This window comes from Chrysoperla carnea, chromosome 1 (assembly GCF_905475395.1).
Source record: "Chrysoperla carnea chromosome 1, inChrCarn1.1, whole genome shotgun sequence".
In the NCBI taxonomy this organism is placed as follows: Eukaryota; Metazoa; Arthropoda; class Insecta; order Neuroptera; family Chrysopidae; genus Chrysoperla; species Chrysoperla carnea.
This window is the reverse complement of record NC_058337.1, coordinates 105,386,701-105,397,638: the sequence shown is the minus strand read 5'-3', so window position 1 is coordinate 105,397,638 and position 10,938 is coordinate 105,386,701. Positions and strand designations below refer to the sequence as shown.

Genomic DNA, 10,938 nt, shown 5'->3' with positions numbered 1-10,938 from the left:
TCTTGTTTTGTTTTTATTTGTTCGGTTTTATGATTAATTTGTCGTTTTAGTTAATCGTTTGGCACCTCGATTTGGTGGTCCTTTTGGTTTTGCAAATTTTGGTCTATGTAAATTTTTCTTTGGATGTATTTCATCTTGCAAATAATCTTCAGTTAACTCAGAGCCGGATTCAATTTCTAACTAAAATGTTATGATTAAAAATTAATTTAAAAAAATTTATAACATTATTAAGATCTTGGTGGGGATCGAACCAACAATCTTTATCTTTCTAGATCTAAACTGTAACTTCCATTTCTTCACTATCTGATATACACTAGGGGAGCAAGTAAATAATGTCTCAGATTTCATGTTTGTCTCTCTCGGCTTGTAATATACTACTTCAACACCTAACTATATTAAAATAAATTTCCACAAATTAAAGCTCACTACACCCAATCGAGAGGATAGAATATTCGAATAACTGTAATTTAAATTTAAAAATCCATTTGATATTTGCCTTCGACATTCTGGATCAGACAGCAAATTAGAATAAAAAAAAAAAAATTAATTAATACAAACCTTTTTCTCGATTTCTAATCCCATATTTTCAATTTGAACTAAAAACGGCGCCTTACAACTCGAATAAAGCATGCGTTCTTTTATCGAGCAATTGTAACCAGGCATGGAATATATGAATACTGAAATAAAATGGAAAGAACATGAAAAAATATTTAAGAGTATTCAGATTTTTTTTTAAATCTTACCAATATTTTCCAAATAATCCCCTTCATGTGTGTGCTTAAATTTGTATAAATGATAACGTGCAGTATCTTCGGGTATTTGTGATGGTAACTTTTCTAAACTAATATTACTTGCTGTAACTAAATCTATTCTTTCTTCTTCGATTTCTAGAAAAAGTTATATTTTAGATTAAAATCCCCTAAAGTCATAACCCCTCTCTTTATTCATATATTTCTTATTATAGAATGCTTTTTATTGAATGGGATTTATGCCTTTACCCATGTGTTTCCCAAAAATGCAATATTTAATGCAAATTCATTTAAGGCACTAAATTAATTTACATGCGGATTTTTAACCTTCTTGCTCAATTTAGGGAGATTGTACTCAACTTTAATTTCATAAAACCGCGAAAAAGCGTTTTTTCTCCTTTTCCCCTAGAAACCCTGTCCCCATTGCTGAAACCAGTTACACACCGAATTTCAGCTCATTTGAACCAAAAAATCCACAAACTGAGTTCTGGGGACCATGAAAAGGATATATAACACACACCCACCTTTCCCGTGACCTTCGTTAGAGTGTTTAGTATTACTAAAAATATAATTACCGATGCGAAATTGTAAATAGTCATAAGATCCTCGTGCCATATCTAAAATTGCTTGTTTTGCTGATTCAGTCATTGGAAATGAAACACCGCCAAGGGTTTGTTGACGACTATCTACACTATAATCAGTACATGAACTTAATTCAGATTTACGTAATTCTTGTAACTCTTCTTCACGACTAGTTAATGGAGCCGGTGCTTTGGCTGATGTTTTGTAACGTTGATATCCACTTAATGTAACATCGTCCTAAAACAGAAATGTATTCTCCTCGTTAAGTTTCAAGTAAAAGAACTCTCTTCAAGAAGGGTTCTGTTTTTCATGTTTGATGACGGAATCCTAAAAATTGAATTTACCAATGTAGTTCCATGAATTTCTTCCTTAATATACCCAGTACCAAATTCTTGCTTTAATGTTGCTTTTGTGGATGCGTATAACATTTTTTCGCGGACTGTCGCTGTATCCGGTATCCAACTAATTAATAGCCATTCGTATCCAGAAGCATTTTTTGTATCTAATCTACAATAATAACAAAAATATTTACGTTTTAATTCAATAAATAAAACGTAAGAGGTTGCAGAAATCTACTACTCTGGCTGAACTAGTATTCTTATGGTGCTCTAATTACAAATTTTATAATTAAAGTATAATGAGAACGGGCCTTTTAAATGTTTATAGGGGATCTTATGACGACAGCACATAAAAGACAATGGTTTTGAGTAGAAGAGTTTTTAAAAGTTTTTCGATGTAGAATTAATAGTTATAGTCCAGGAGACACGGGCAAAAATATTTCAAGAGAGATTATAAAATCTGTCTAAAACGTATTTTAAATTTGAACGATTATATCTCCTCCTGATCAGAAATACTAGATTGAAACTTAAGACGAAATGGCAAATTGATCGATATTAAAGTGTCCCTACAGATTTTTCTCGTACACCTCCCGAATCATTAACAGTTTTTATTAATTTTGACAATTATTCTCGATATATTTGTGAAATTTGACATACAATGTAAATATAAAAACGGAGCGTAATGAGTTTTTTCGAAAATTATCTATCAGTTAATTTGTTTTTCCAGAACAATTTATTTGTCATTTTATGTTACAAGGAAAAATTCTTTTAATTTAATTTTCTTATCGTAAACTAAGGAAAAATTATTTTTCAATAAAGAAAGATTTAACACACATACCTGTAAAATATATAACATGGCTTATTTTCTTCAACCAATGGTTTAATTTTCTTATCATAATCTTTCTCCCACGTACTTTTGACATCCTTGTATGCCGACAATGTCAATTCCTCTAAAAGTATAACAATAGTTAAAAAAATTTAATGAAAAAAATTCATCATTTTATTCTTAATTACCATTTTCTATTGATATTTTAAAAACACGTATTTTTCCTTCACGGCACTTTCCAAAAAACTTCTTTAACGAATCGTTTGCTGAAAAATTAACCCTATTATTAGAATTATATTGTAAATAAATGTATTTAAAAAATAAATTAATAAACCTTTAATGCCTGTTTGATGAGACATTGTTCGTCAGTGCTGTTCTGGTACAATTATTTTACTATAAAATAATTGGATTTTCAATTAAAAAATTGAAATTTTAAATTAGATTACGTGACAACTCTTTCAACTAATGTCGAATAACTGCAAATGACATTTAATCAATTCACTGAACTCGAAATATATCAACTAATATTATTGTTGATATTGTTACACTGAACTTAAATATGGTATCAAAAGCAATCATATACAGGGTGGGCCATTTTAATGTATACATCCAAATATCTCGTTTTGTAGTTAACCAATCAAAAAATAACTTCTGGATCTGGATCTAATTGGATTTAGTTCTTTGGGTTTCTTTTAGAACCAATTTAGATCCTAAACGGTAAAGGAAAGAATAACACATTAAGTTAGAAAGTTGATACTCTACCTATAGAAAGTTGATAAGACTAACAATTTTGCTTAAAATATTTTTTCGGAAAACGCTTCGGAGGAAATGCGACTTAAAAATATGTCATTATTGAGTTTAATCGAATGAAAATCATGCGTTGGAGATACGTAAAACATTTTTTTAAATCTCTTTCGCTCGTCAATAAATGAGTAATTTGGAAGAGAGTAAATGTAAAAACTACTTTCCCAACTCAACTCTAACAGCAGAGTATATAATTTAAGATTCACTTTTGAGCAGAATTAAGGATTCAAACACCAAGCGAACGTGGCTCTAATCTTGAACTGTGATTATATATTATAAATGTGGTTACTGCATGTTTTCCTTAATTTATTGTTGGAAACGAATTGATATAAAAATACAATTTATTTTATAAAAAGTACAATTTTTTTATTAATTATTAAAATAGACATTTCTTTAAAAAATTAGTAATAAAATATTATTATTAAAACATTTATAAAATTAATTTTAGGTTATTCCTAGAGACTAATTATGTACGAAAAATGTTTTAAATTTTAGATAGAAATCGTTCGAAATTCGAACATAATTTATTAAACTTTTACGTTTGAAGGTTATATAATTTTAATATTCAGATGCTTGTCTCTTTTCTCCCCTTCTCCGTTTGTCCTATTTTATTCCGCTATTAGAGCAAGAAGTGCGCATGCAAGTTTTACTCTTGAATAGGTTGGTGAGTTTTCTGTTGCGAAAAATAAAGATTCAAGGTTGCTCTAACAAATTTCGGAACATTCTACAAAAAAAAAAAAAATTATTGACCGTTTCATTGTTGACATATAATAATGGAAATTTAAAACATTATATTATTGAACAGAAACAACTATAGTTAGACTATTGTAGTTAATAAGAAATAGCTATATTAATATAATTTCAAACTCATGTCTCTACTCATGTGTATACAAACAGTTAAATAATAGAGTTTAGTTAAAGCGTCTTTAGGCACGCTTGACTTGGGGAGTAAACTGGAAAATGTATGAAAGTTGAAAGGGAGATATAAGTTAGTAAAGATAGAAAGAGATCAAGCGTGTTACGAAAAGTGTGATCAAGTTGAGAGGGAGATATAAGTTAATGAAGATAGAGAGTTACGTTTCAACAAATAAAAACCTCCATGTCATACTATAACTAAAATATTATAAAATATTATACTTTCACACAGAGACCCGGTAGTTTAGTGGTCGACCACTAGACTCCGATACTCGAGGCCAGCGTTCGAAACCGGCTTATTATTTGTTTTTATTACTCAATAATCTTATAAATTATATTTATTATATTTGTAACATGTATTTAAATCAAAAGATGGAGCTAAAGGGTTTTCACTCAGACTTAATGTTACCTGGCTGATGCTTTAGCAAATTGTTTTTAACATTTCTTTTAACATTATGATGTTAATTGCATGTTTGGCACTCCGCTAAGACCTACGATCCCCGGTTGCCTGGCTGAGGTTCCAGCATTTGTTAGAGTAACCTTGAATCTTTATTTTCCGGAACAGAAACCTCTCCAACCTGCTCGAGAGTAAAACTTGCATGTCCCTCTTAGGCTATATTTTTATTATTATCAGAGACAGCATTTTCATAAAGTCAAAATCTACTAGAAGACAATCAATCAACCGACTATGCAAGTGCATTTATTTTCAAGTAAAACAGAAATAACATTTGTAATTTAATCAATTATGTTTACTAGCCCAAAAAAATGCTATTGTTGTTATTGCAAGCCCAATTACCACTCTCCAAAAAAGACTTGATTCATTTCTCGAATCAGCTGCATGCTCGTAGTTAACTCTAAAATGTTCCTCGATCCTACACCGCTCGCTCTGCTCAATCTCATTCCGCTGGCTTTGCTCGTACTTATACAGTTGATATTCTTCTGTTGACACTGATATTAAAAAAAATTTTTAAGAATAAAACTTAAAAAAATATTTATTAATCACACACTGTAAAACCTTTTAAGCGCTCAAAACATTTACAAAAATAGTCATATTGAGAAAAATATGTTTTTAGTTTTCAATGGAATAAAAGCTTGTATCTTAGAAACTATTTTCTGACAAGTGACAAATGAAATATACGACTTAATTAAATTGTAGAATCAATTTTATGAATAAAGTAAAACAAAAGAACTTACAAATGAGTTGGGGAATTAATTTCGGATCCGTTTCAATTTTATCAATAATTTTCTTTAATAGGTAGCTCATATCAGCAATTGTACTTTGGTTTATATCTGAAAGTAGATTGTGTTCTTTCTGCCAATAATATGGGATTTTACCAACTTTTAATGAATCATAAAAAGCTTTTAAAAGCTGGAAATAAACAAATTGTTTAATATAATTATTTTTATTTAACCTAAATTTTTTATATAAGTGAACTTACATGAACAAATACGTAACTTAAAGAGCCCCATGTCCAAATATTTGAATTTTCTGGTTTATCCAATTCCCACAAACAAATTGTTTTTAAGTAGTAGCTGGCGATTTTTGAAAAATTTCGAGAATCACGGAATTTCTAAAGTTTAGGTAAGAAAGTCATTTAACTGGGTCAAATTTTATTTTAAGGCTTGAAGACTTACTTTCAACAATCGCAAAGCAGGTTTTAACCTTTCGTTTCCTGATATTAAAATCCTTTCATGATCATGAAATGCTAATCGCCAATTCAAATTAACTCGACTGTAGATATAATCACTTTTAACTGGTTTTGGTACCACATACCAGGATAATATCTAAAAATCATATTATTTATCATTATGTGATTTAGATTGCGTCAACTCAAAATTCCGGGAAGTCGGGAGATAGTGAAATTAATATAATTATATCACCGAATCATAATGCTATACGGTAATTTATATATTATATAATCCAGTTTCTCCATAAATAATTATTATTTTAAATAAAAATCCGTCAAATAATTTAAAATAAAAGCTGCTCAGAATTGTGGAATTTATCTGAATGTTAATCAAAAAAACAAATCTTTATTTACTGAACTCTGAAGATCGTGATGTCAAGAGACGGGAGAAATTACACGTTTTCTGGAGTCTCCCGATCAAATCTGAAGAGGTGGAAACCATATGTATGATAAATAAAACTCTTAAATTGATTCCAGAAGATCAACTATTCTCGTTTCGCATATTTTTCCTTAGAATTTTTTGTTGACTTTAGTTGAAAATTTTGGGAATAGTAGATGAGATCGAATATTGACGGCTAACCAAACATATAGTATTTTTTTAATCAATTTTGAAAAATTGTGTGTATGTTTTTGAAACGATTTTTTAATAAAGAAAAATTGATAGTTTATTTTTATCAAAATGAAGGTGTTAAAATGACACATAGAATCGTTTGCGATCATCAAGAATTATTAGAGCCGTTTTTGGGAAAAATTGAAGTAATAAAAAAGCTAGTTTTAATATTATCACTTTCAAGTTGTAGGGCTTTAAACGATATAAATAAAATGAACTAAAATTTAAAAAAATTCTTCTTCGATAAAATTAAAAATAATAATTTATAAATAATGTAAACAAATAATGGATGCTTCAATTAACCTGAATGATGCACTCACTAGAGAAAAATGTAATTTCGATTTTATAAGTTTAATAATTGTTTGTGTTCATAGATGATACTTAATCGGTATTCGGTAATCTATCTATCATTATCTATTGTGAGTGACATTTCGTTTATCGTCTTACTTCATGGTGTTAAAAAATTGTAACTAACTTCAATATGTAGCGCGTCATAGTAATTCACCTAAATCATTTTTTCTTAACTCGTCTAAAGAAATATAACTTCAAAGAGATATAGTTATTAAAACAAAATTTAGGCATTCTTTATCATAAAAATAAACATTTTCCAAAAAATTTCAGATTTAGCCCAACCAGTTATTTATCGCAACCATATGGTTATCTTTTTCAAGATACACAGGAAATTTTGGAAAGATATGGTTCATTAAAATACAAACAATATTTCTTAAAAAAAAGTCTCATAAGATGAAAAATATTGATTACTCGTCCTGAAGAAATATGTGCGTCCCTTATATGTGTTCTGCAAATCTCCGGTGGTGGATGTCGATTGTATATTCGGAGAACAGGTACTAAATCAACACTAAATTCAATTCGTTGCCAAGTACTAGCCTTTAATACATGTAACGTGATGGCTGGACCAGATGTAGAAACGTATACCTGAATGAATAAGAAATATTTTTGATTTGGAAAATGTAAAATCATAAATAATCATTACCGCCAATTCATTGGAACATATGTATCGATTTAAGGTTTTTTGTACAACCGATTGAAGCCAAAAACGAAATTTATCAGGTAAAAAGAATTTATCATCATCAAACCACTTAGCCATTACTCTAGGAATAAAAAAAATTAATTAATTAAGAACGATGGTCAGTGGTGGATTTACACTAGGGGCGGTCGGGGCTAGTGCCCAGGGCGGCAAATTTTCTAGGGCGGCAAAATTTGGAAAGTGAAAAAATATTTTCAATACAATATATAATTAACTAAACTAATTCTTTCAAATAAATATTTTATTTTTCAAGAAATATAATTTATGCATTATGTATCAAATCAAAATTTTGTATATTATAATATAGGAAATTTAAGTGAAAACTATTAAAATAGTTTAATTAATTTATTTCCATAAAGGTTTGCAAAAATAAAATTTGATATTTTTTTTTTCTGGAATTGATAAATTCCAGAAATATAGTTTTTTTGAAGAATTAAAAATATTTTCAAATTATCTATGTCTTTTTGATAACAGAAACTTTAATTGATCAATGAATTTTCCTAAAATTGGAGAATTATCCAATAACACTAATTAATTTAAAATATCTGGATGACCGAGCTTTCCTCGGTATTCTTAAAAAGACACAAATTTTATCACTAATAGAAGACCGTTTTAAATGTCTCCACACAAATACCAATTTGAATGTCCCGGTAATGTATTTTATTTCATTAACTACGATATACACCAATAGATGTCAGGAAGAGTTATAATTTGCATTGTATTTCATTAACTACGATATACACCAATAGATGTCAGGAAGAGTTATAATTTGCATTGCCGATTTCAGTTTTTCATGAAAAGACGGATAAAACGACGTTTTTTAAAAATGAAACCTTGCTAGATCGACTTATCGCCCCAAAAAACCCCTACATACTCATTATATATATATATATATATATATGTATATATATATATACAAGAATTGCTCGTTTAAATATATAAGATTTAAAAGAACAGTAATAAATAATATGTAATACATAATAAATTTTCTGCAATTAATTAGTTATTCTAATTTTTTAAATAAGATATCAAAACTATTAAAATAAAATTTCAGTCATAGGGCGGCATTTTCTTCAGCGCCCCAGGGCGGCAGAAATTTAAATCCGGCCCTGACGATGGTCATGCAATAGGGGGATTTGGCTATTCGTCACCAGATTTTTGGGAGTGAGAAAGTTTTCAGTCGTTCCAGCAGTTGTAAAATTGGCTCTATTATCGTTGTTTAATGTTTTTGCATTTGACTTACTTTTTAAACATTTAGGTTATATGCACAAACTTGCTGAAACTTACTAATTAATAAAAAAAACATATTGTATGATTCTCAAATTTCTTGAGAGGAAGTTGAGTTTTCTTTTCAAGATATTCATACTTAGACTTTATTTACTACTGTTAGTTAATGTTAAAGTTAAAAAGTATTCGCAAATATATCGCCTATTATTAGATATTATGCAAATACGTCCTTGCCTGTTCAATTTAAGTTCCACACTAGGGCTATTAAATTGAAAATTTTCTTAGCTTACTTCCTATAGCATTCATTCCAATGTTGATCTTTAACCAATCTTCTATGTTCAAGATCAGAAAGACGAATTTTTACATAACCAGGTCGCTCCGGTGACGACGTTATTTCCAATTCATCATAATTAATAGGTAGTTTAAAAATTAAATCCAAATCGTATTCATCCGGTTTACCAACTTTTAAGCCTTCGAAGTAACTTCCAGCGTATAATATTGATTGAAACGTAGAATCAAATAATTTATCAACAGCTTTCATTCCCTTTACGAATGATGGAATGAACTGTGAAAAGAAGATAGTCTCTATCAGAAATATGTGTTAAAATGCATTCGCAATAGGCTGCTTGGCTAAAATTTTTAATTACTTTAGGTGAAGAATTCTTACTGCACGGGCAGAAAAGTGAAGTTGGTTTTTGAAAATCTTAAGAAGTACGAAAAATATGAACGTTTAAAATTTCTAATTAAACAAAGAGGAAAATATAGGTTAGTGACATCATTGTCCGATATTACCATAGAGATCCATATAAAACTTTGTTTTGTTAAAAAGAGATGAGCAACAATCTTTGTATGCTTATAACTACTTCGTTTTTTAATAAATTTTAATTTCACTATTGGAAACAGTGTTGAACTTAAGGCAGGAGAAAACCCCCAGCAACATTATCAGAGACGGGCTGCCTTCATGATTTTATATCAGAAGGCAGACCAAAGAAGTTTTTTAGTAACCGAGAAAAGTTTTGTATATCATACATATTAATTTTAACTTCCGTATGCTAAAGTGTTTAGCCTTTTTGAAGATATTAGATACTTTTCCCTTAAAAGTATTTCGACATTCTGCCCAAAAAAAGGGCATCGGTGAATCGCAGATCAGTGGCAGTGGCTATCCCAAACATAAAGTCTAGACACTTGATTAGGCGCCTAACGATACTTTAAAACATAATGAACGACAATGAGATTTGACTTATCAAAGTTTCATAAAATTTGTACGATTTTTTCAATAAACTAGTGAAAACAAACAATTGACTGAGTTAACTGTTGAAATATAATGCATAGACAGTGTGGATTACTCTATCACATTACACATACATACATGTCACACATATGTAACTGATATCCCCATATAATACATACTATACAATTTATGCTTAATTTCGCCCTCACGAGTAAACAGTGATGTTTACGAAAAAATGTTTCAAACAAAAGTTGTTTATTTTTTTATAAGGAAGATTTTTTACATTTAAACTTTGTTCTATCTCTAACGGTCTACAAGATGGGTCTTACGTACCCATAGAGCAAGACCCAATTGACCTATGTTGCTCATTTACGAACTTGACCTCACTTTTTACGTACTGAATACGCTGTTTCAGCTCGATATCTTCTTCGATTTTGAGTTATCGTGTTGGTAAACAGACGGACAGACAACCGAAAATGGAATAATTAGGTGATTTTATAAACACCTATACCAAAATTTTGTTCACAGCATTAATATTTTTAAGCGTTACAAACTTGGGACTAAACTTAGTATACCTTGCTCATTGCATATATGCATGGTGTAAAAATAGAACGTTTATTCTAAAATAAAAACTTGCATTCTTACTGGCATTCTCGGCATGTTAAAAGTTATAAATACCTCTGTGAAAAAATCACTTGTAGCTCTTTTTTCTTCATAATTCAATGAAATAAATTTAGAATTGATATAATTTAATTCACTCTCTACAACATCGTACTTATTACCATTTGGTAATCCTGCCCTTGACTCAATAAACATTTTTTTTTTTTTTAATTTTTATGAATAATTATTAGTTACAATTTTATCAACGGTAGAAGGAAATTTCGCAATATATACTTTTTAATAGTAGTAAAATTCAATGC

The 10,938-nt window shown here is 29.3% G+C and overlaps 2 protein-coding genes across 2 annotated transcripts; both read right to left on the bottom strand.

Annotated features, from left to right (window-relative positions):
• On the bottom strand, positions 1-2,973 carry LOC123305119 (twinfilin). Its single transcript, XM_044886743.1, has 8 exons — positions 2,830-2,973; positions 2,684-2,761; positions 2,508-2,619; positions 1,676-1,838; positions 1,325-1,568; positions 744-887; positions 559-677; positions 1-180 (listed from the first exon to the last, which is right to left on the bottom strand). The coding sequence occupies exons 1-8, from the start codon at positions 2,852-2,854 to the stop codon at positions 34-36; spliced, it is 1,032 nt and encodes a 343-aa protein (XP_044742678.1). The 5' UTR covers positions 2,855-2,973; the 3' UTR covers positions 1-33.
• A 779-nt stretch (positions 2,974-3,752) lies between these two features.
• LOC123293328 (cyclic GMP-AMP synthase-like) lies at positions 3,753-10,938 on the bottom strand. The gene is made up of 9 exons (XM_044874111.1): positions 10,697-10,938; positions 9,078-9,352; positions 7,507-7,624; positions 7,275-7,448; positions 5,850-5,999; positions 5,654-5,785; positions 5,409-5,583; positions 5,011-5,162; positions 3,753-4,023 (listed from the first exon to the last, which is right to left on the bottom strand). The coding sequence occupies exons 1-9, from the start codon at positions 10,832-10,834 to the stop codon at positions 3,946-3,948; spliced, it is 1,392 nt and encodes a 463-aa protein (XP_044730046.1). The 5' UTR covers positions 10,835-10,938; the 3' UTR covers positions 3,753-3,945.

Coding starts and splice junctions, on each gene's coding strand:
- LOC123305119 (XM_044886743.1), bottom strand. CDS start 2,854: ATGTCTCATCAAACAGGCATTAAAG. Junction 2,620..2,683: donor TAAAATATCAATAGAAAATG/GTAATTAAGAAT, acceptor TTATACTTTTAG/AGGAATTGACATTGTCGGCA. Junction 1,569..1,675: donor AAATTCATGGAACTACATTG/GTAAATTCAATT, acceptor TTTCTGTTTTAG/GACGATGTTACATTAAGTGG.
- LOC123293328 (XM_044874111.1), bottom strand. CDS start 10,834: ATGTTTATTGAGTCAAGGGCAGGATTACCAAATGGTAATAAGTACGAT. Junction 6,000..7,274: donor CACATATTTCTTCAGGACGA/GTAATCAATATT, acceptor TATGATTTTTAG/ATATTATCCTGGTATGTGGT. Junction 5,584..5,653: donor TAAGTTACGTATTTGTTCAT/GTAAGTTCACTT, acceptor GTTTATTTCCAG/CTTTTAAAAGCTTTTTATGA.